The sequence below is a fragment of the Panulirus ornatus genome, chromosome 8, assembly GCF_036320965.1.
Source record: "Panulirus ornatus isolate Po-2019 chromosome 8, ASM3632096v1, whole genome shotgun sequence".
In the NCBI taxonomy this organism is placed as follows: domain Eukaryota; kingdom Metazoa; phylum Arthropoda; class Malacostraca; order Decapoda; family Palinuridae; genus Panulirus; species Panulirus ornatus.
This window is the reverse complement of record NC_092231.1, coordinates 16,637,520-16,663,477: the sequence shown is the minus strand read 5'-3', so window position 1 is coordinate 16,663,477 and position 25,958 is coordinate 16,637,520. Positions and strand designations below refer to the sequence as shown.

General features: G+C 44.1%; 1 protein-coding gene across 1 annotated transcript in view; it reads right to left on the bottom strand.

The window, feature by feature from the left end:
- The window catches only part of LOC139749848 (solute carrier family 4 member 11-like), an 898,465-nt gene that overhangs the window by 173,746 nt on the left and 698,761 nt on the right, over positions 1-25,958 (bottom strand). Inside the window, exon 5 of the mRNA XM_071664173.1 lies at positions 8,819-8,903. Within this exon, the coding sequence (XP_071520274.1) occupies positions 8,819-8,903 (85 nt within the window). The remainder of the gene's footprint in view (positions 1-8,818; positions 8,904-25,958) is intronic.

Below are 25,958 nucleotides of genomic sequence, written 5' to 3'. Positions count from 1 at the left end.
TCGACGTTTCGAAGGCGTACCCGAGGGAGGAGGTGCGATGAGGAGTGAGACGGAGAGGAGAGGGACGGGGGAGAAGGGGCGAGGACAAGCGTATGGTCACATGAACCATCTGGGGCTGAGAGGGTACCTAGTGTAAGTACACTGATCTAGCGGTGATGCATAGTTTACACTGGTGCAGTGTACCTGACAAACTGATCACAGCAACACCAAGGCTGGCTGTACAGCAACACCAAGACTAGCTGTACAGCAACACCAAGACTGGCTGTACAGCAACACTAAGACTGGCTGTACAGCAACACCAAGACTGGCTGTACAGCAACACCAAGACTTTCTGTACAGCAACACTAAGACTGGCTGTACAGCAACATCAAGACTTTCTGTACAGCAACACTAAGACTGGATGTACAGCAACACTAAGACTGGCTGTACAGCAACACTAAGACTGGCTGTACAGCAACACCAAGACTTTCTGTACAGCAACACTAAGACTGGCTGTACAGCAACATCAAGACTTTCTGTACAGCAACACTAAGACTGGATGTACAGCAACACTAAGACTGGCTGTACAGCAACACTAAGACTGGCTGTACAACAACACTAAGACTGGCTGTACAGCAACACTAAGACTGGCTGTACAGCAACACTAAGGTTTGACTGGACCCACAGTATAACCTCCACCTACACTCTGAAGTTGATCTGTACAAAATATCAAGAGAGTGAGACCCACAACAACGATCCTAACTTTCTACTGTAAGAGAATCCTATTTTCTTAAGGCGATTCTAATCCCTGAACCTCTTCGGCGTAGGAGGGACGGATGTACAGAGAACTGATAAAAGGCAAATACATTAAGGTGTCTTTCAGTCTGGAAGTAACAATGGAAGTAGGAAATGAAATCACTATTTGAACTATGACTGGGAAAACAATTCATCAAACCGAAAACAAAACGATAACATGAAAATCAAAAGCAGAACGGGAAGAATATATATATAAAAAAAAAAAAAATCTCCGGAAGATACGAGAGTAAGTACAGCTAAAGGTGCAAGAAGGTTCAAAGGTTCACCAGAGGGTGTAGGCTGACGGCGGGAGACGTAAAGCTAAGAGTGTTGTATGGGTCAGAACACGACCATCACCATAGGACAGGGGACCTATACAACTGTGGTCAGCTGCTGCTGTGGTGGTGGCAGACACCTGCTACCCCAGGCGAGGAGGCGGAAGAAACACAGACCATCAGTGAAGGAAGGAAGGAAGGAGATGGATGGATTCAATATGAGAGAGAGAGAGAGAGAGAGAGAGAGAGAGAGAGAGAGAGAGAGAGAGAGAGAGAGAGAGCGACGCCACCAGCTGTGTGGCAAACGTCAGGAATGGTGTAGAGGCGGCAGTCCGGGAGGGGCAGTCAATACTCGGTCGGAGCAGATGTTTAGGACGAGGGAGTGTGTGTGTGTCCAGTGGAGGGTCCTGTGGCTGGTGGAAGTGAAAGGGAAGTCCTGTGGCTAGTGGAAAGGGACAGGGGAGTCCCGCAGCTAGTGGGAGGAGTAGGGGAGTCCTGTGGCTGATGGAAGGAACAGGGGAGTCCTTTGGCTGGTGAGGGACAAGAAAGTCCTGTGGCTGAAGGGAGGGACAGGGGAGTGCTGTAGCGAGTGGGAGGGGCAGGGAGGACGTCGAGGTACACCACCAGCCTCACCAACCATGGACAATTAGCATGGAAGGAGGATCAAGCAGTCCGCCCCTATACTACCACAGAGTAAATTTGCTAGGAAGACGAAGAGTAAATCTACCGTATAACCAATTGCTTTACCCGGATGCTGTACTGCTGCCGTGGTAAACACACTGGTGCCATGTGACCCTCTATGATGAAGGTACTGGTCATAGGATATGTTCATCTAGGGAAGGTCTCACACGTTAACTGGAGTGTGTTCCATGGAACACTCGCGTCGCCTGTACTGTGGCTTAGTTATCGGGGATAAAATGAATATGACTGGGAATACTGTCTGGAATATATATATATATATATATATATATATATATATATATATATATATATATATATATATATATATATATACACACACACACATATATATATACATATATATAAATCAGTATTAAGTTTCATGGTCGAGTTGAATTTCTTCTAGTTGCGAGCCAGGTCAAATTCCAGGCTATACTTTTATTTTTCTTCATATTTGGGCCGTACCTCAGACAACATCTAAACGAGAACTATGGGTCTTAAACCATTCAGTTCTTTTGTCTTAGGGAAACAACGACACATAAAGTCCCAGCAGGATCTAACCAGACGTCATGTGTTGTGCTCATGTTTAAGTTGCAGGTTAAAATGGAACTCCCTACGACGAATGAACGCACGATGGACAACGTGATGATCATCAAGTGTCAGCCCACCATGCTGGGCAGACGACACAGGAAAAGGGGGCTGAAGGGAAAGAAAACTGAGGAGAGAGAAGAGAAGAAAAACAATAATTTAGGCGTTTGGGAGAACGAGGACAACTTCTTTCTTCCAAGGGTCAGAAGAGAACGAACAGTTTGCGGTAACTAAACAGGATTTTCCCATTCCTCAAAGGCAGCCTCTGCTATTCATATAATGTGGGGTCCCACGATAAATTGTATGTTACAGTGATACCATTATGTTACTGTGTGTATAGTGGCGGGGCGACAGAAAAGTCAAAAGTGGTTGGAAACTTACGAAGGGTTTTCAAGAGAAAATGGGGTTAAAAAATGTTTTTTTTTTTTTTTTCTTTTTTTTTCTTTTTTTTTTTTTTGAGAGGGAGGCATTAAGTTAAACTAGGGTGAGTCTTTGACCCGACGGGAAAATTTGTCCAAATCTGTGTTTATAGGGGAAGTTGTGACGTGTTGAAAGATGATGAAGCAGATCTCAAAGAAACGCAGGAATGCAGGCAGTGTTCAGTAGTTCGCGTAAGAGTGTATATGGCTGTTTGTCAAATAAAAGTCTTTGTTAATTCATATAAACGGATGAATGCAGGAGAACACGATGCCTCTGTTGACTTGCAAAAAAAGGGTAGAGAAGGATTGATCAGCAATAACGATTGCAAGCCGGCCGGACAGGAAGTTAAATATGAGGGAACAGAGTGAGGGAGGGGAAGCCAAAAAGAGGAAGGAGAGCCTGGGAGATCAGACAACAAAAGCCACCTACCATCAGAAGATGTCAATATAATAGGGACCATAACACAAGATACCCCTGAGTCTTTCAGAGAGGACGACCAGGCATTAATAACAGAGGCAAAGATGTCATCGGTGGAGCTCGCCCGCCGAAAGCCATACTGATGTTCCTTAGGGAATGGCAGTTGGGGAGAGATCCAAGATTGTGAAAGAAAAATTAGACGTCAAAGCAAAAGGACGATGTTGAGATGGTTAGAACTAACTAACTCCTCTCTCTCTCTCTCTCTCTCTCTCTCTCTCTCTCTCTCTCTCTCTCTCTCTCTCTCTCTCTCTCTCTCTCTCTCGGAATAGGCTTGATCAATCCATCTTCCCAAGAGAAAGCAAACGAGCAAGCACGGGTGTAAGGTCAGATATACGGCCCTTCAAAATAAGAATAGAGATGCTTTCTCTGTCCATTTGCCTTGCTTGTGGCCTGAGAGTGAAGTCCTTCCTAGACTGTACGAAAAGAGATTGTGGGAAAGGACGCAGAAATAAGAGGTGCAACAAGGGGGTCAGGAAATCTTAAGTCATCCGAGGGTGGAGTTAGAAGAGCAAATAGAACCAAATTAGACAGTGCTTTTTACTTATCAGGACGGACAACTACACTGTCGTAAGAACGGTGAAACAGGGGACAGGTAGTATGAGAGAAATATTCTTGGTCAAGAGAACATTAAGATCCAACACTGGAAAAACAGAGGAGTGTTTGGCACGCGTACTTTGGAGAGAGAGAAACGTTTCCCCTCAAGAACAAGATATCTACAACCAACGGTTCAGTGCGGAGATGGAAGATGGACGCGACTCGGAAGATGGAGGGTTTTCCCAGGACCAGCATGCCAGGTCCCTTGCCTGAGTGGCCTCCATTCCAACAAAGACAACCTCTGCTATACACTTAGCAGAGACAGAAGCACCGCCCGAGGACAGGCAGTGACCATGAAACAGGAAGACTGTTAAGGTATTCCAATCTGCGGTACTGAAGTGCCGTTACTGACGTATAGAGAAGGCATCTAGAGGAATGGTTGTGGGGTTTAAAATTTGCATGGGTGATGCCACATGAATCAACTGAGGGTCGTAACTTGGTGGCTAAACGTAGCACGTTAACGAATGGAAGTGAAAGGATCTAGTCCTGTGAGAAGTGGTGATGACGGTCCGAAATAGTGGTCGGGTATATGATAATCTGTCCCAGATCATTAAGAACGCCAAACGTGAGGACTTCAAACCTCTTCCCGTTCATTTGTGAGAGATGGTCGCAACCGTTCCCTGTGGCGTACGATAACATTTCCTAAGGCTGTCATATCCTTGTGGCAGAAACTGAGGTCGTCAAAGTTATGTACAAATGGTCGAGGAAAAGACTGCAGTAGCTGTAGCAGTGGTCGTGTTCACGAGCGTACATCATTCCTGCCCTACATCGGTGTAGATCACCCATGCCACCCTCACCTCTGCCAAGATAACACCTTCTCAAGTGTGATTATCACCCTGTTCAATGCTTACCCTGTGTACACCAGTGTTAACAAGCTGGGCTGCCCTTGTTATTGTGTGACGCTTATTACTGAGTGGCCTTTATTGATATATGACTCAATCTCGTGTGGCCCTTGTTATTCTGTGGCCCTTGCTGCTGCTGAGATCCTTCTTATTGTGTGGGCTATGTCGCTGGGTGTCCCTTTTTGTTCTGTGGTCTTTGTTGCCCTTGCTCTTCAGTGACCCTTGATGCTTTCTGACTCTTGTTTCTGAGCGGCCCTTGTTTTGTGGCCCTTGCTTCTGTGGCTCTTATTCTTCTGGTCCTTGTTACTGTTACCTTTGCAACCCTTATTGTTGTGTGGCCCTTTCGGCGTTTGTCGCTGTGTGGCTCCTTTTGGCCTTTGTCGTCGTGTGCCTTTGCTCTCGAGCCAAAAACTAGAATTATTTTGAGAACGAGTTGCAGGGTACGTCTGGGTCTTATATCCAGAGTTGTCCTGGCAATGAGTGGCAGATTTACGGGTAAAGTCTGAGTACTGGCTCTAGAATGCAAGAATGAAGCATCAGCAGTGGCAGAAACTACTGACGGTGTGGGAATTGTAGAAGAGGTGGGTGATGGGGGGTGTCATGAATGGGATGAATCAAGTTAAGGGAGATGGGAATCCTGTTAACTCCGGCCTCCAACACATCCATGCTCTTTTCTAGAGCCTGAATCTACGGTGCAGGTGTTACGTCATGCTGAGCAGCCGATTCAGATGACTGAACTGATGGTATAAGAAGCTAGGTGGACGACGGCGTCCATATGGCACATCCATGCCAAAACAGAAACGCCTTTTCCTTCTGAAACTAAGGACGCTGCCACGACTCAGTCGACACAGGTCATGGGCTTGAGTCCGGCGAAGCTTGGACGAGTTCAGGTCGGTGTTGACAGGTACAGGAGTCAAGCTGGCCTGCACGCCACGCACGGCGGCTCTCCACGGCTGAGCAGTACCTTGAGACATGACCAGTACTCCTCGCTTACAGCAGGAACGGTCCTCCATCCTTCGAAATCTGCCGAGTGATGAGAATTCACCAAGTCCCCCTAGGAAGGGGGCTGGATCGTATTCCTCTCGAGGAGCGACTGTAGGACCAGTGACTGGAGGTGTTGGGTGATGGGCACCAGGTAAAGCTGAGAGTGAACCTTGCCGCTGATGTCCCCCCAGGGAGCGGCCATCCTGATGAGGTGCAGGATACCAGCCAGGTCCACGGGTGAGGGGTAACACCCCGAGGGAACAACACTGTTTCCTGCAGACAAAATATGGTCTTGTGGTTGGTTCACCGCCGAGCAGGTCACCCGAGGCCCATGTCCGTGGGCGGTCAGGACCGACTGATCATGTGGACAGCCCTGAAGTCGCCCTTTCACAGGTACATTTCTTTCTTGAATGCCTTTGCTATTAGTGAAACTTGTTCCTCGCTAGTGCATTCTTTAACTATCACCAGACTCACTCGCTCAAAACCCCAGCACCAACAGCCCTGGCACTGATGCTCATGGACGTGAAATTAAGTGTCGCGCTGATGATGGTACCACTGGCACTAGTGACACTGTACCTGGCACCTCTGACACTGGTAGCACTGTGCACACCTCGTACTGGTAGGACTGGTTCTGGCATCCCCTGTCACTGGTCACACTATCACCAGCTGGTATCACTCTCAACCCCCGACACTGATAACACTGGCACTGGGCAACCTTGGCACAGGTACTCGTAGTGGTGGCACAGATATCCCTCCCATCCACCCACACCCACCATCCGCATCCATGTCTGTATCCAGGAATGAGAAGCACACAACTCACAACCCTCACACGCCAGTGACACCAGAACGACCTCAGCCAACCAAGGGGATCCCCACAACACCTCCCAGCTAGCTGCAGCGGGGATTCTCACACCTCCACGGCTCCTCCTCTACGGACCTTGCTCGGCTAAAGCTCCGAGGAACAGCTTAAAATGATGAGAGGCGTCAGTGCCGTGTTGCAGCTGAGACTCCCGTTTTCTGTTTTGTCGTAATGACCGTATAATAATGATGATAATAATAATAATAATAATAATGATAATAATAATAATAATAATGATAATAATAATAATCATTATTATTACAATAATAATAATGATAATAATAATAATAATGATAATAATGATGATAATAATAATAATAATAATGATAATAATACTAACAATAATTATCATTATTATTACAATAATAATAATGATAATACTAATAATAATAATGATAATAATAATAATAATAATAATAATAATAATAATAATAATAATAATGATAATAAATTATCATCATTATATTCATTATTATCATTATTATTATATATCAAAGTCACAGATGCCATGGTTCGTGGATGAATCCGTCTTTCTTACAGTTACTATGTCTGGCGGTGATCATCACAACTGTAGTAGTCATAATATGTGTATGTAGCCGTGGTTGTCATGTATAGTGGAAGACTGTGGTTCTCATGACTGTATTCCCACATATGAGGAGAGGGTTCTACACTCAGGGGGTTCAGTATCTTGAAATTTCTTTACCTATGACGAAATTTTGTCCAGCCGGGGAAAAAAAAAAAACACGCGTTGCGCTCACCACAGGAAATTGTTAGTTAAGGATAGAGTTATGAGAGTTATTTACTGTTACGTGTCATGTGTAAAAATGGTGTGTGTGTGTGTGTGTGTGTGTGTGTGTGTGTGTATGTGTGTGTTTACTGATTGAATGACAGCAACCCACGTTCATGTGACGCACAAAGAAAGGATAACAAACCTAGGCCAGGGAGGGGACTCAGATAACCACTACAGTGCTGGTTCACTGGACCATCGTCACTACAGTGCTGGTTCACTGGATCGTCCGTCGTCACTAACCCCCCCCCCCCCCGTGCAGTGTCACGGCCAGTGTGTGTGTGTGTGTGTGTGTGTGTGTAGGCGGAGTTACCATGTATAATGCGTATGTGACCCTTGTTGAGATGTGTGTGTGTGTGGGGGGGGGGGTGTGGGTGGCCTTGGTGCCCACGACAAATAATACATCCAGCAACTTTAATTTGTCACTGTGAAAAAAAATATAATCTTTAATCTCGACATACGTCATATCAGTGAAAAAAAAATATATATATATATACAACGTTCAGAAATTAAATTTCAGAACGGTTAGTGCTGCTGGAGCTAGCATGACGGTGAGCCCTCCACCGTTAACCCGTGTGTGGCCCAGGGAGGGAGGCGGGCACCACCAGATCAATACATTAAGGCATTCTACATCCTCCTCAATCATCTATTTCCTCCTACATCTACACCAACTCAAGAAACACAAGTGAATTCGTCAAGTGGACATCACACCACAAAAATATATTGCCTCAGTACACATAAGCAAAGGAATATCAAAGCACACATTACTATATATATATATATATATATATATATATATATATATATATATATATATATAGATATATATATACACACACACACACACACACATATATTGAAATGTATAGGTATGTATATGTGCGTATATGGACGTGCATGTTTTTACATTTGTATGTGGGTGGGTCGGGCCATTCTTTCGTCTGTTTCCTTGCGCTACCTCGCTAACGCGGGAGACAGCAACAAAGCATAATAAATATATAAATATATATATATATATATATATATATATATATATATATATATATATATATATATTCATGTAAGGAGATCTGACTTGAGTAGTAGGCGAGCGAGCGACGCGTCCAACAGTGTCACCACAGTGTCAACATGCCAAAGCAGTTGTCCAGCCTTCCCTCCCTGCAAGACCTGAGACTTTGACAAGACCATCTAAACCAGACGTAAGGTTATCGAAGGTCAACTTTCTTCATGAGGCATAATGAGGCCTCATCAGGTGGTTAACCTCTAGTTAACAGACCTAATTAACTGCTCCAGGGTGAGAGGAAAAAAAAAGGGGTTGTTTTCTTCAGGATAGGTCATAATTAGCTAGGGGGGAATAAAGAAGTTTAAGATGATTAAGGTCATGAGAGTTTAACGTAACGGACGAGGACAAGGTCAACAAACCGTGGCATAGGTCAGGTCAGGTCAGGTCAGAGAGAACACTGTATGTTTATTATCGTTGGGGGAATCACAGCGTACACGTCATTTCACTGTTACAATACAGGAGGAGTGTACTCACAGCGCACATATCCAGGATTGGTCGTAGTCGAAGCTGCCGTTCTCTGAGGTGGCTGTACCCTGGATGGTGCGGGCCAACAAGTGCACTGCAAGAAGAGGAAACACATGTTAGGTACTGACGATGATTATACACAACACCTGTGTTGGGTTGCAACACCTGTGTTACCCGTGTTAGGGTACAACACCTGTGTTAGGGTACACCACCCGTGTTAGGGCACAACACCCGTGTTAGGGTGTTATCACATGTGTGGGACAACACGGAAGCTACATCGTAACACGAGGACAACATGATAAACATAGGACCAAGAATGTTGCAAGCGATACAAGAACAATGCATCATGTACACACAAAGGTTCCTTACCAAAGCACAATGTACGTAGCTAATGAAACGATGTATGATGTATATACTAATTTGGGAACAATGTACGATGTATGTACACTTGTACAGGGACTGGAATAGTGTATGATGTATGTACAGGTACTGGAACAGTATGTCACGTATGTATTGGAACAATGTATGGTGAATATTTTGGAACAATGTGTGTGTGTGGAGGGGGAGGGTGTGAAGACTAGAATATCGTACAGTATGGTGTATTTTGAGGACGAGCGATTCACATATTCCAGTTCAGATTATCTTGCTGATACTGGAACCATATACACGATATATCCCGTTACATAATGCTACTTAGACGACATATACGCAACGTCCTGGTTACATAATGGTGCTGGAACGAAATGTACGCTATGTGCTGGTCACGTAATGGTGCTGGAACGAAATGTACGCTATGTGCTGGTTACATAATGGTACTGGAAAGATGGATATGGTATGTATTGATTACGTAATGGTACTGGAACGCTATATATACGCAATGTGTTGGTTACATAATGGATATATATACATATATATGCGGGAAATGGCGAATAGTATGAAATATATATATATATATATATATATATATATATATATATATATATATATATATATATATATATATATATACAGTCCTCTGTTCTTAACGCTACCTCGCTAACGCGGGAAATGGCGAATAGTTTAAAAGAAAAGAAAAAAAAAGATATATATATATATATATATACACACACACACACACACACACATAATATGTGCTGGTTTATAGTGGTATGGGAAAACTAAATACGCTGTGTGCTGGCTGCATAATGGTGCTGGGACGGTATATACATATATGGTACGCACCGCTTACATAATGGTATGAGGACAACTCCCTTATGTTAATGAATGCCAGTAGAGCCATTAATTGCTTATTACATGAATTGTTGATACAGGAAGACTGTGTACCACGCAAAGGAGTAATGTCTGTGAATTGTCAATACAAAATGTGTTAACCTGAGAATTAACCTTCAAAAAAGGATAATTCTACAATTTGGCAATGCTGCAAAAAAAAAAAAAAAAGCATCGAATCGAATCGAATCCCATCCTTTGTTGACCAGGGACAGTAATTATGATGGAGATTTCATAATGAACATTATGATCACTGCCAATCTAACTCTATAGCAAAACTAATCTGATCTAATCTCACAATCTAATCCTTTATCATTTCGTAACAGAATTGAGATAAATTCTATAATCGCTCCAATCTTTCCCTGTTCGACCTGGGTATATTGACTATGTTTATTCTGTCCCGCTATATCTGGCTGACGGCCAGCAGCCGCTGTCATAAGTTTAGATTTTAATTCGGTTAAAAACAAAAATCTGTGACTGGCAACCAAACAGAACAACCTAATTCAACCTAACCTAACCTAACCAAAACATGCCTATCCTCACTTAACCAAAAAAAGAGGCTAACCTACCTTAGGTTAGGGTAATATAGCCTAATAGAGGCTAGGCTAACTCCTAAAACAAACCTTAACGAACCAAGTCTTACCTAGACTTAATTCATCCGAAACCCAACACATTATATCTAACATAAACCATCATGACTATCTCTTCCCAGATCACTGTTGTCGCCTTCAAAACAACATCTGCCCCGTCTCCAGGACCAGTTTAACCACCTCTTCTGCACTACCCAACCATTCTATAACGAGCTGAACGACCAAGATGAATAAAGCAAGACTGCTGTCTGTCCGTCCGAGGGAGTGGACACTTCCAAATGCTCCTGCCTCGCCGCCGTGTGGTGGTACCACATCCTCCGTGCCTTCCCTTCAGTATGATGGTATACCTCCCTCAACGTACCACCACCCTCGGGTATGACGGTCTGGCTTCCTGCGGCAGTAGGCTTCACATGAAGCCGCGACGCGTCGTCCCCAGGGGCTGCGCCTCCCTCGTGAGGCTTCTCCCAACACACCAACACAAACATATGACCACGACACATACACAGATCTTCCTCAATGGCTTCTCTTCTCTCCTAACAAACATGACCCCACACAACATTCCTTCAGTCCTCGCTCCAAAAACTTGATGCAAGTATGTTATCAAAAAATAAAATGAACTTTCCAATGATCAAATAATGCATGAGATTCAATAAAAAAAAAAATTATGCAAGAATCGGTATAGCAACTAGAATCAAAGGTATAGGAAAAAGAATCACCCAAATGTACAGAAACAATTCATTGAGGAAGGGTAATTCATCGGAAACCTTATTTTGGTCATAAAGACTTCATATGCTCATACAAATTAATAATATGTAAGCAGACAGACCGCAAGCAGAGCCAATGAAGCAGACAGACTCAAGCAGAGCCACGGAAGCAGACAGACGCAAGCACAGCCACTGAAGCATATGTAAAGAGAAATGATCATCCATGACCAACACTCCTGATTGTTCTTACGAAGTTTCGTCCAAACAAGCGTTGCCAGAGAATATATATACATAGGGTATATACGCAGGGAATACTTCCCACGTATTCCCTGCGTGTCGTAAAAGGCGACTAAAAGGGGAGGGAGCGGGGGGCTGGAAATCCTCCCCTCTCGTTTTTTTTTTTAATTTTCCAAAAGAAGGAACAGAGAAGGGGGCCAGGTGAGGATATCCCAAAAAAGGCCCAGTCCTCTGTTCTTAACGCTACCTCGCTAACGCGGGAAATGGCGAATAGTTTAAAAGAAATATATATATATATATATATATATATATATATATATATATATATATATATATATATATATATATATATATATATATATATATAACCTATGGGGGAGTAAACCCTATCCAGCAGGTCCCTCTGGTGATGGACGAGGAATCCTAGTCGTGTTGGGGTGTCCATTTGGGAGCCATGAACCACACTGGTGGTGACAGACACCGTTAGCCCAGCGTTGTAAACCCCCTTCGTGAGATCTTTAAGGAAGCCTCGGAACTTATACAACTCTGAGGACGACTAAGGCGTAAACACGATCACAGACTGGAACACTTTAATGTAAGTACTTACACAGAAAGTACTTATAATGCAAGTACTTACACAGAAAGTACTTATAATGCAAGTACTTATACAGAAACCAAAACTTAGAAATAAAAAAAGAAACTGGTAAAACTTTAGATGACGATGGAAATGAAGTGGGGGGGAACTGCAAAGTATATGGTTGGTATCGTGGAACCCAAGCTCTTGAGACTTATACATGTTGGTGTCGTGGAACCCAAGCTCTCGAGACTTATCCATGTAAATCTGTAAGTTAGTGAGTGAAATACTCATGAAGGCGTTACCTTCCAGGCACTCGAGAGAGGATGGAATCGCACCTTCCAATTGTACGTACCGCAACCTGCCCTCACACTATTGGTTAAAAAAAAAAAAAATTGGATAATGAAGTCGAAGTACTTCCTAATGATAGAAAAAAAAAATGATAGCAGGAGACTTCAACAGAAGAGTTGACAATGACACAAGACGTGGAAAACATACTCAAGCCCTTTGTGAACTAACATAAAAAGGTGGTGAAAGAGTAATACTGTGGGTAACAAGACGTCGTCTGCTATGAACAGCATCTCTTATCACAGAGAAAGTCATAGACTGACACGGTACAGTTGGAACACACACACACACACACACACTCGTCTCTGTCTATGAATTTATAACAGATCATTTTCTCTCTTCAGACGAAGGGAATTTTCAACATCTAACGTTATACCAGGAGTTTCTATGGACGCTGATCATAGATGGTTAACTGTGATGGTCACCCAAGAACACGAAAATCATCTCTAAAAACTGATTAAAATAAAAAAGAAAGTTGAACATTTTAAAAGTTTCTTTTCAGGATGAAATCGAAAAATAATGTCATTCAACAAAGGCTGCAGATACTGCCAGTCTGAAGAAGCGCACAAGATGCTGCAAAAATAAACTGAACAAGACAGTCGTCGCACAGGACACTGTGAATAGACTGATCGTGGGAGATGCTGGAAAGCAACATACATCTGGCTGGTCACACAGGAGATGAGCACCACGGTTAAAAATAAAATCATATGCTCGAGAAAATTGTTAAGGAACAAAACAATCGAAACCACAATCGAATACAGCACGAAAAAGAAAATCTGTTGAACATAAGAACCGAAAACTCAAAGATCTGTCATGGAAAGAATTAAATTAAATCAAAGATAAGTTACTCTCAAAATAAGATCAAATATAATCTAGCAGAGGGTTTCAGGACACGAGAATGTGAAAGACGATCCACTGAAGATGAAAATGAGTTTAACTCTAATTCACATGAAATCAATGAACTGAACTATCTCAAAAAAATCTATTCGATATACAAGACTCAGACGAAGGAAAACTTAATATTATTGATCCTGAAGGAGTTCTTGTTAGTATGGAATACATGGATACTTCCTGGACGACTCGGTGACTGTGAAAAAAAAAAACTTCTGAATCTCTTCCAGATGCAAATTCTAGAAGTGCTAGATAGAACATAAGAGTGAATAACCATCTACCTGGAGCAATAAAAAGTACTTATATTCCCTGCATTAGTAAATACACCTCTTGGAAAATGAATAGCGGTGCCATGTTACCCATGGAGTGAAGCGGGGGTAGTGTAGTGTACGCATGATTATTCACGACAAAATTGGTGTACGCATGATTATTCACGACAAAATTGGATCAGATCATCAACAATGTCGACCAATGTCATGAGCCGGTAGAGAATCTCTTCATGAAGTAACGTGGTATGGGAGTGATTATCACAAGACACTCTGGAGCGTTTATGAACAAGATCAAGTCCGAGGTCATGGTACCTGGGAGGGATCAAAAGTCTTTAACGTAAGATCAAATCAAGAGATGTTGCCACAATCAATACAAAATTCCTGCACCCTACGAGTTTTATAAATTCAGTTGTTGGGATGACCACATTTTCACTCTCCCTTTGGGAACATTTGATTGGTGTATCATAAATACCATCTGCCTTTCCATCACTTGTTGTCTTCATGCAACTCTCCATTCTTGCCATATTAACTTCTCCCTCATGTGAGTCTTGCCTGTGGCACCTTAAGTAAATGTTGCAGATAATAACCAGACCAATTTTCATGCGACTTCATTTGGGTCGACTGTAAAATCCTTTTCATCTTTATCGAATCGTCTTTAACATTCTCGTTCCTTTAAACTCTTTGCTAACTTGAATTTGATCTTTCGATAAATAAATCCTCAATTCAAGTGCTTCAGTTCTCGTGGCACAGGTCCTCCGTCCTGGTAATACAAGTATTCTGGTGTTGTGTTACCATCTTCCTCACCAGACACTGGCTTTTCCTTCCCACCATGGTCGCCACCTCCTCTATCTGACCACCCCCGGCGGGTGTACGTCGCTTCCTGTATGTACCTCCCACGTTCTTTGTGGCGAGGGGTCGCGTGTCCTCTGCTGTCTTGTTTACCTTATTCTTTCAACATCCTTTATGCCTCTCTCTCTCTATGCGTAGCAGCAGTCCAGTCTGCTGCGCTACCGTAAGCACGGCCGCCTGCAGACAGTCGTGGAGAGAGAGAGAGAGAGAGAGAGAGAGAGAGAGAGAGAGAGAGAGAGAGAGAGAGAATGTAACCCGACACGAGTGACATGTCCAAAAAGATTTTCTCCCGTGCAATATCTGTACCGTCCTCAAGTTTCATTAGTTAGAGCAAGTGGCCAGCGTGACCTTCCCCCCTGGTGTGTGTGTGTGTAGGCTGCTTCCCACAATGTCTCACCACACAGCCGCAAGTGTTCCTGGAACACAGTTACCAACACCCACCCCTCCCTGGCTGGATGTGCGCACGTGTGAGGAGCCGGAGTCTTTCTTCTTCTTGCACAGGTGACTGATTTTCCACGCTAACACACAGCAGATAACCCGGAGTCGTGTCCTCCTTCCTAGCTGCTCGCTCGGTCACTCTACCTCCGCCATTACAAGGTAAACATCATCTGACTGATAACCAAACTACCATGAAAATGTCTCGACGTGAGCATAGGCTGGCCTTTCTGTCGTCCACACCGTAACATGACTCCAACACTACCCTCGCTTTTAGCTCTACGATGACCTTACCTATATATATATATATATATATATACTGCCCACACTTACACCTTTATACTGCGATAGCTCTTCCTCTTATATCATTTTCTCTCATACATTCTCTACTGCGCTCACTTGTATTTTTCACTACCCTCTAACTTACTCTTTTTCATGCTGTCCTTACATAACTCAGATACAGCCCGTCTTAACTTTCTGGAAATGGCTTCATTTGTAGTTTCTTTTTACTGCCCTCGCTGTTACTTTTTTTTTTACTGCCCCTTACTTAAACTTATAAAATGCCTTCTCCAATGCACTGCGCGCTGCCCTCATATATGCCTTACATCCTGTCTTCACTTACACAGTTTATTCTGATCCCACTCATACTTTACATCTCACTGTCATTTCCACTTTTCATCCTGCTGGCACTTATATTTTACCAGGTGAATTACCCGGCGCTGCACGGAAAAAGATGGCTTTTATAAACAAAACGTTGTATATCAAAATGGCCTTTGTTCGCTTTCAAATGGCTTTCAAGGCCAACTGTTGAAAAATTGAAATATGTGGTCACGTCTGATCTGAAGTAGGTCTATGAAGCTGCAGTAAGTCTGAAGTCTGAACCTTTAAAAGTGACCTTTAAGGCCAGACTCTGGTACCCTTAGATACTGCCTTCGATCCTAACGTACCTATAACTTAAGACTACTAGATCGTCTATTTCGAATGAGTGAAGTAAGTATAAACTACAAGGAAGGGGGTGCCATTTGGTGGCCTCAGAGTGGCGGTCTTCAATGCCATTGCGCCGGAACCGAAGACCTTGTCTGCCCAGAATCCGCAGTACGTATATCCGGAACATGGGGCCTCCAGGTGCCACAAGAAGCTGTGGTAAGTCTTAACCTTGAAAGGTGGGCTTTGAGTTCGAGCTCTGGTACCGTAGGATCATGCCTTTGACCCTGAGGTACCTCCTTTATCATAAACTTAGGCTGTCTATTGGGAATGGGTGTAGTAAACCGAGTTATTCTGTGGGCCTAGGGTGGCCTGTAAGGCCAACGTGCGCAAGACATAAACCTGTTCTGGGTTCTGATGCATGTATAACCAAACTGTGGATTCTCTAGGGTCTACAGTTCGGCCGTGGAAAAGGTACGCACAAACAAACACTTGAATATATATATATATATATATATATATATATATATATATATATATATATATATATATATATACACACACACACACACGTGTGTGTGTGGTGCCTGGCCACTACAAACACTGAACACCACAATGAAACGAAGACAGTAAGTCCCACCTCAACATGCTCGGCACATTGTTTTATGCAAAAGCACTGGACCCCTCCCACCCTACCCACTCTGGAACTAACAACCAACCCCTAAGTAGAAATAAAAAGCTTACCCCCTGTCTCACACATCAGTACCCTCTACTCACACATCACCTCAATCACAGCAAACAGAACTCTGACAAAACACACACACAAACTGAAATAACCCAGCAAGCACTAAACAACCAACCTCCCAAGTAGACTCGTCAACCGTACATGCATTCACCGGAAAACCACACTCCCTAGACTAACACTAGTCACAATCCTGCTCACATTCTGGACATACCCACATCACTAAACGCTACAGGAAGGTAAGTACGATATATATATATATATATATATATATATATATATATATATATATATATATATATATATATATCTATTATAATACTTGATCGCTGTCCCCCGCGTTAGCGAAGGAGCGCAAGGAAACAGACGGGGAAATGAAACACAAGTTCCCAAGTGCACTTTCGTGTAATAATCACATCATCAGGGGACATACAAGAAAGAAATATGTCTGCTGATGTACAGCGAAGAGACGCAGCTAGAACGCCATTTGTTAAACAAGTGCTCGTTTCATCGACCAACTGTCGTAACAAGGATTTGAACCCATGCGCTCGACCCTGGCTGGCCCGTGGATGCGTCATGGTCAGGAACGCTAACTACTACACCACGGAAGTCCATAAACCAGGTCCATTTACCCCAGTTGTCCCCAGTACCTTTTAGCAACACTTCCTGGAGGCTGGCTGCTTTATTTTTCCTGTAGTACATTTTATTATACATTTCCAGCGAGGAACTTCCAGGAAAATACCTAATATAGTTTTCCAGAGGAGAACTACAGCATAATCCTTCTTCCCCAAGAAAATTTTCCCCTTAATTGCCAACAAGGAAACTTCCCACGATATTGTTGAGCGAAGCTTTGGTGGCCATAAGAACATCTAGTGATGGTGGTGAGAACATCCACTGATGGTGGTGGTGGTGGTGGTGAGAACATCCACTGATGGTGGTGAGAACATTCACTGATGGTGGTGGTGATGGTGAGAACATCCACTGATGGTGGTGGTGGTGGCCATAAGAACATCCAGTGATGGTGGTGAGAACATCCAGTGATGGTGGTGAGAACATCCAGTGATGGTGGTGGTGGTGGTGGTGAGAACATCCAGTGATGGTGGTGGTGATGGTGGTAAGAACATCCATTGATGGTGGTGGTGGTGGCCATCAGAACATCCAGTGATGGTGGTGAGAACATCCAGTGATGGTGGTGGTGGTGGTGGTGAGAACATCCAGTGATGGTGGTGGTGATGGTGGTGAGAACATCCAGTGATGGTGGTGGTGATGGTGGTAAGAACATCCATTGATGGTGGTGGTGGTGGCCATCAGAACATCCAGTGATGGTGGTGAGAACATCCAGTGATGGTGGTGGTGGTGGTGGTGAGAACATCCAGTGATGGTGGTGGTGATGGTGGTGAGAACATCCATTGATGGTGGTGGTGGTGATGGTGAGAACATCCACTGATGGTGGTGGTGGTGGCCATCAGAACATCCAGTGGTGGTGGTGGTGGTGAGAACATCCATTGATGGTGGTGGTGGTGATGGTGAGAACATCCACTGATGGTGGTGGTGGTGGCCATCAGAACATCCAGTGGTGGTGGTGGTGGTGAGAACATCCATTGATGGTGGTGGTGGTGATGGTGAGAACATCCACTGATGGTGGTGGTGGTGGCCATAAGAACATCCAGTGATGGTGGTGGTGGTGAGAACATCCACTGATGGTGGTGGTGATGGTGAGAACATCCACTGATGGTGGTGGTGGGGGTGGTTAGAACATCCACTGATGGTGGTGGTGGTGGTGGTGAGAACATTCACTGATGGTGGTGGTGGGGGTGGTGAGAACATCCAGTGATGGTGGTGGTGATGATGGTGAGAACATCCACTGATGGCGGTGGTGATGGTGGTGAGAACATCCACTGACGGTGGTGGTGGTGGTGAGAACATCCAGTGGTGGTGGTGGGGGTGGTTAGAACATCCACTGATGGTGGTGGTGGTGGTGAGAACATCCACTGATGGTGGTGGTGGTGGTGAGAACATCCACTGATGGTGGTGGTGATGGTGAGAACATCCACTGATGGTGGTGGTGGTGGCCATCAGAACATCCAGTGGTGGTGGTGGGGAGAACATCCAGTGGTCAGACGCGCGCTTTCCCATGCCTGCCGAGATGAAGGCTTTATCATAAGCCGTGGAGGGATACTGCTGCCAACACTTGCCCCTCACCCCCATCCCCCGACACTGATCCCAGAGAACCTCCGACACCTCCCTCGTTCCACCACCCGAACACCAACACTATTCCCCCTCCAAGCTGGTGGCAGGCCGTCAATACCTGGTGTGCGGTGCGGGAGGTATGAGAGCCCCTAACAAGCTCTGGGATTACCTCGACCACTAAATAACACGAAGCAAAAGCAATGACGTGGTTAGTGGTCCACCTTGTGGGAGGCCAGTGGGATAAGACTAACCAGTAGAGAGGAACAGACTAACACGTATGATGTCAGTCTCCTGTTGCCACACTGACACCGTCCTCGTATCATCCCCTCCGTCCTCGACCTGTACAGAGGTGTATCGTGCCACTACGTACCTCGGTGCAGCATACGTTCAGCTGGTAGACAGTGAACACAATAAAGAGGTTTATAAAGCTAGAGAGAGAGAGAGAGAGAGAGAGAGAGAGAGAGAGAGAGAGAGAGAGAGAGAGAGAGAGAGAGAGAGACTCTCTCTCAGTCAGGCAGCCCAGATGCTACCTGGGGAGAGAGTATGGGGTGTAGGGTGCCGCCTCCTAGCCGGTGCGAGATGTGTAGCAGTTGAGGGCTTGTACTACCATCTCCTGGGTACGACCCCTTGGCGTGATGGTTTGACCAGGTCGCTATACTCAAGGGTCGTACCACAAAAAGTTTGTTTAGTGGACATCGTATACAGCAGAAAGTCATCAGATGATGCAGGTATGTTGCCACCGTACATAAACACTCCCCGGCCGTCCCATGTACTCCAGCAGCGCCACCCTCTGCTTGCTTTCACCGTCATATTCCAGAGGTGTGGGTCATAACAAGGTGCTAGTGTGGGTCTGCCTTCCACACACCAAGGTATCAGAGCCCTGTTGTCTCCGGGAGCCACACCATGTTCCCCTCACCAACACCACGTACCATCTTCACTTTCTACAACCAAGAGAAGTTCATTTAAAACATAGCTCTGCTAATTTGCCAGACAGCCAGAGCTCTCAGGAGAAATATCCACTTGATGACCTGTGGTAAGAGGAGTGAGGCCGGTTGGTCACCGGGAGTTGATCCTGTCCCCTTCTTTAACTAACATCAGTCGACGGTGTCCACTTAAGTGCGTCATGACGGGCCAGACTCACGAAGGACGACTCAAGCAATTAGAAACTTGTGAACTGTGAGCTTGGGATCTCGAAGTATATAGAGCCAAGATCAATGTCCAGCATCTTGTAATTCTTTCTAGAGCTCTGTGTCTACCAGACCTGGGCCTTCAGAACTATGGTCGACCCACAAAGCCATGGTCTACCCCTAGACAAGTTTATATGAGTGTACACGAGAACGACGGATAGCAGGAGGCCTGATTGGCCCACGACTGGGTTATCTGGAAAAAGAAAAAGAAAAAAAAAGTTTAACCTGACAAGAAAATGTAATTCCGCTCGTTTTTTTTTTTCTTAAGCTACTACCGACTCTCCGCTGCTGCACATTAGCCTTCTACTGTCCCCGTTCCCGCTGTCGTTTATAGAGTTTATTTTTGGTCTGCTCCCACGAAGTCTGCCTGTGATCTGTCGCATGAGCAATGGTCGAGCACTAGCGATGTAGTCATCTCAAGAGCGATGACACCCATAGTCCAGTTTCCCGGCCTCAGCCACCGAGACACCGGCACCACTAGTCTCCTCCCAGCTGACCTTCAACATTTAAGCCCCGCCAGTCACTGATGGACCCCAGGACAAGCTGGGTGTGGGAGGCGTCGCCTACCACAGCACTACATTCTGCCCTACACCCTGCCACATTATACCACACTACAGCCTGCCACACATCCTGCCAAACTTTACCCCCCCCCCCATTCCTTGCTACACTACCACACCTCATCCTATCCCACACCCTGCCATACTACTACACTACATTCTGCCCCATACCCTGGCACACTACCACACTACACCCTGCTATAAACCCCTGCCACACTTCCCTACTACCACACTCCAGCTTGCCCCACAGCCTGCCACACTATGACTTGCCGCAAACCCTGCCACACTGCATCCTGCCCGACACCCTGGCACACTTCAGCCTAGCCACACTGCCACTTTATATCCTGCCCTACATTCTCCTGGTACGCTACCACACTACAGCCTGTCCCATATCCTGGTGCGCTACCACACTACAGCCTGCCACATTATCACAACACAACCTGGTCCACACCCTTCCGAACTATCAATCGAAAGCCTGCCTCACTACCACATTATAGCCCACCACACGACAGCCTGCCACACTACCACAATATAGACCACCACACAACAGCCTCCCGCGTTAACAGTCTACAGCCTACCACACTACAGCCTGCCACGTTAATAGTCTACAGCCTACCACACTACAGCCTGCCACGTTAATAGTCTACAGCCTACCACAGTACAGCGTGGTGTGTTTCTGGGCGAGGCAACATCAGCGTGGGTCATGTGTGTCACCAATGACGGAAGTGGCTCTGGTCTAGCTCGCTTGGGAGATTGACACTGCTCATCTCTCTCTCTCTCTCTCTCTCTCTCTCTCTCTCTCTCTCTCTCTCTCTCTGCACGCCATTTAATAGCCTATCTGTCTTTAATGAGCTCTAGAAAGGTCACCAGAGTTACATAACCCCGCGGATTCTACAACAGTGTCGGGTGGTGGCCACAACACCCACCAGTACTAGGTGTTGGGTACAACACCCACCCGTCACACCCACCCTGATGCTGGTACAAGATAAAAAAATCTTGGATTTATCTCAGGTAGATTCACCTCGAAGCTTCCCTCGTCTTATTGGAAGTAGATGGGAAAAAGTAGATCAGAATGCATTATGTGTTAATAAATTTCGGGCCAAGGAAATAAGGAGAAAGACTACATCGTCATGGATCCATAATATTATAGTTCTAAACCCTACAGTAATTTAAGAATGCTAGAGCCGCTTGTGACCTGTGAAAGACCCGATCATTATATTCTGGTCCACTTAAGGTGACCAGATACAATGCATCTCTGGTATACTGACCTGATCCCCGAACATCTGATACATCTTAGTACATAGTAAAAACTAAACCCAAAAAGAAATGAAAAATGATACTTAGATATAAAGGAAAAGTTACAGACTACAGTCCAGGCTACAGCCAAGGGTCATGCACATTAACCACTTATCACCTAATGTTTAACAGACAATAAACAGCATGAATCACCGATGTGACTGTCAGTCACTGTGGCACATTTCAGTCATGCATGACTATGCGTTATACCCACGGAGTATACCGCTGAGACGCATGGTCGCGCATCATACTAAGGTGCACACCACTTAAGACATCCCCCTAGCCACACACACACTGGCAAACCACACGTAAAAGTAATCTAGAATATAATTAATCAAATGTTTACGTAATTCTGGAAATAATTTTCTGCATATACAATTTCTCATTATAACTTTAATCAACTATCTAAAAATAAGGCCGACAACGTAGCATTTTTCGAAACATTAAGTGAACCTTTTTTTCTCATAACTATATTTGGCTGGCTCAGCTGTTAATAGGGCCACACAGACCCCCACTTCCCACCTAGGAAAAAAGAAAGAAAAAAAAACTACATCAGTGGCAGACCTTCTGGACCCCATTTCTTCCTCACATCACAGGATGGTGAAGACCGTCGACTGAAACTGTTTCGTTCGACGATATGAAGCTCTTCGAGATATGTGGCTCACAGTACATCGGTCGACCAGCCACACCCTTGAGCATGACGATCCAACCGATAGATACGATGTTCAGTAAGGGGCAGGTCAAAGGCCACTCTCATCATAATTACAGGATTGTACAGTCATGATCTAGGGTCGTGCCGGACGTCCTGCTCAAGGCTTCTATGGGTAGCCACGATCTCGGTGAATGATCCCCCCTCCTCCTCCACCTCCTACCTACCTCCAACAAATAGCAATAACACACATCGACAACCATCAGTAGAGGGAATGAGTTAATATATAAAGACCGGATGTGTCAATGGTTAATGCAAGTGTGTGTGTGTCAGTCTGGATTTAGGAGGCTGTGATGAGTGTTTCCATCTGAATGTCAACACACGTGTGTGAACGTCAACACAGAACTATATATATCGATTCAGAGCAACCTCACCCATACTAACCTAACCCACGTTAACTAATGTAAGTTAATCTAACTTAACGAAGCTTAACCTAAGTTATCCTAACCTAACTCATTATAGTTAATCTAAATTAACGAAGCTTAACATAAGTTATCCTAACCCAACTCCTCATTATAGTTAATCTAACTTAACGAAGCCTAACCTAAGTTATCCTAACCTAACTCATTATAGTTAATCTAACTTAACGAAGCTTACCTAAGTTATCCTAACCTAGCTCATTATAGTTAATTTAACTTAACGAAGCTTAAGTTATCCTAACCTAACTCATTATGGAGAGAGATGCGTGAGGCACTGGTCTCCCAGCCGACGCCAATACGACTTTGGTAAGGACTGCCACACACATTCAGGCTTGCCAAATCCTACCACAGACATTCCGACTCGGCAGGGACTGCCTCAGACCCTCTCAGACTTGGCGGAGACCGCCAAAGACATTCAGTCTGGGCAAGGTGTGCCACGGACACTCAAGGACGCAGAAGAATAATGCAAACACTCCAGCCTGGGAGACAGTGGCCCATTCACAGCAGACAAGTTATGACAGGGAAATTTAGGCTTGACAAGACGTGAGGCGGCCGGCCCTCCATGGCCGGAGGGGAGGAGGAGGGAGGTAAAGAATGTCGACCACCACCACCACCACAACCCGCTTAAAATATTTGCTGGTCCAGCGACTGACTCGTCGCTTTCAGTGGCGGACATACAAAGAGGGTAAGGAAAAAATACGTGTAGAATTCTTGTGAAGCATAAAGCTTACTGATAAATAAAGTCACTCGCGCACATAGAACCCTAGTCGTAACGCTCGCTTAATTGCAACTGAACGGTAACGAATGGATATGACGTCAGTACCTATCTCACAGAAAACGGGTCAAATTGAACACCAACGGTCCAATGTTAATGAAGTTTTGATAATACATCTAAAATGACGTAATTTACCATGGATATGTGATGATGAACTGGCGCACGTCTGAAACTCAGAACCGTAGGGAGCCAACGCAAAGTATATATACCTTTAAACAGACAGATTTCAGCAGAAATTACCTGATGACCAACACACATTCAAAATAGTTCCATGAGAAATTCGTGGAAGTCGCCAGGACTTTCTTAACATTACAAAATTTTGGGGAAACTTAAAATCTATGTTTAACACAGAACCATTAAAAGTTATTTCTCTTTGTTGTACTGTCACTTAGTCATAACAAATTGTGTCAAGTTTCTGAATACTCTATAGTTCCTATATATGAACATGAAATGTAAATAACAGAAAATCATAAACAACAGATATAGAAAAAATGTGGAGATAAACGATTATAATAACATCGAACACTCAAAATTTGTATAAAAAACATCAACGCTCTGTGTTCAAGGTTCTGGTTTACCTCTGAAACACATAAAACGCTAACTTCAACTGACACGACTGTAATGTGATTTTTTTGTCCTAAGTTCGACAATACAAAAAGGAAAAAAAAAACATTAACGATTTAAATTTCAGGACGTGGACATTACAATTAAGCATATAAATGTTTTTTTTTTCATATGCAAGAATTTCAGGAAACACAAGTCTAATTGCTGTTAAAACAAACAGAAAATTCATGTTACGATTTTTCCCAGTGCATTATTACATGAACAAAATCTAGTACGATATATATATATATATATATATATATATATATATATATATATATATATATATATATATATATCCTTTGTAATTTCACGAGAACCAGTTTCTATAAAAGCCATAGCGCAACCAAGTTTCTCGTATCATGGGCTCCTGCAGCCCCAAGCTGGGGTACTTCAGTAGCTGGGACATGTGAACTTCCTCGTAGTGAGAGGCTATCTGACCTGACTGTTCTCCCGTTGATACAGCCTCTTCAAGGTGACATTTCACTCGCAGTGTAACCGCGAGCATGAGGAGACCGGTAACACCATATATATATATATATATATATATATATATATATATATATATATATATATATATATATATTCCTATGAGTCCACGGGGAAAATGAAACACGGTAAGTTCCCAATTGCACTTTCGTGTAATAATCGCATCATCAGGGGAGACACAAGAGAGAAATGTAAGTACTAGCTCCGTTTCTTCGTTGTATTATCAACTGACATATTTCTCTCTTGTGTTTCCCATGAAGACGTGATTATTACACGAAAGTGCACTTGAGAACTTATCGTGTTTCATTTTCCCCGTGGACTCATAGGAATATATATATATATATATATATATTATTTTTTTTTTTATTATACTTTGTCGCTGTCTCCCGCGTTTGCGAGGTAGCGCAAGGAAACAGACGAAAGAAATGGCCCAACCCACCCCCATACACATGTATATACATACGTCCACACACGCAAATATACATACCTGCACAGCTTTCCATGGTTTACCCCAGACGCTTCACATGCCTTGATTCAATCCACTGCCTTTCTTACCTTGAAAGTGTGTTGTATCATCATGCTGGTCCTTGTTTTTATTTCGAAATTACACGTAAGTTGCTCCCGAAGTCTGTCTTGTAGCAAGAGTCCTCAGGACAAGTTTCAAGATTGACACTGTTCACGGAACTAAGCCATAAAAACAATTCTTCCGTTTAGGGAAGCAGCCAGTAACGTTCACAACTCTAACCACCTCAACAATGGGCTACTCAGGCCTGGCCACCGGACCATCAACAACAGTTTAACAGCAAATCGCTTCACCTACCGACGGTCATTGCCAGAAGTTACTGGCGAGATAAATTGAAAGCAATTTTATCTATTACATATCTAAATCATCCGGAGCATATGATACGTTAAAACAATTAAAAAAAAAAAGACAAACAGTGTAAGTTACACTCGTTGGCCATAAATGATGTACTAACGGGATAATTACATCTCAAATTTACCCAGAATTCTCGTATGGCAATTCCTGGTTCATGACACTAGTGCGAAGCCTCGTAGTCGAATGATACGAATCTTTCATGGTTTCCAGTTTTCAAA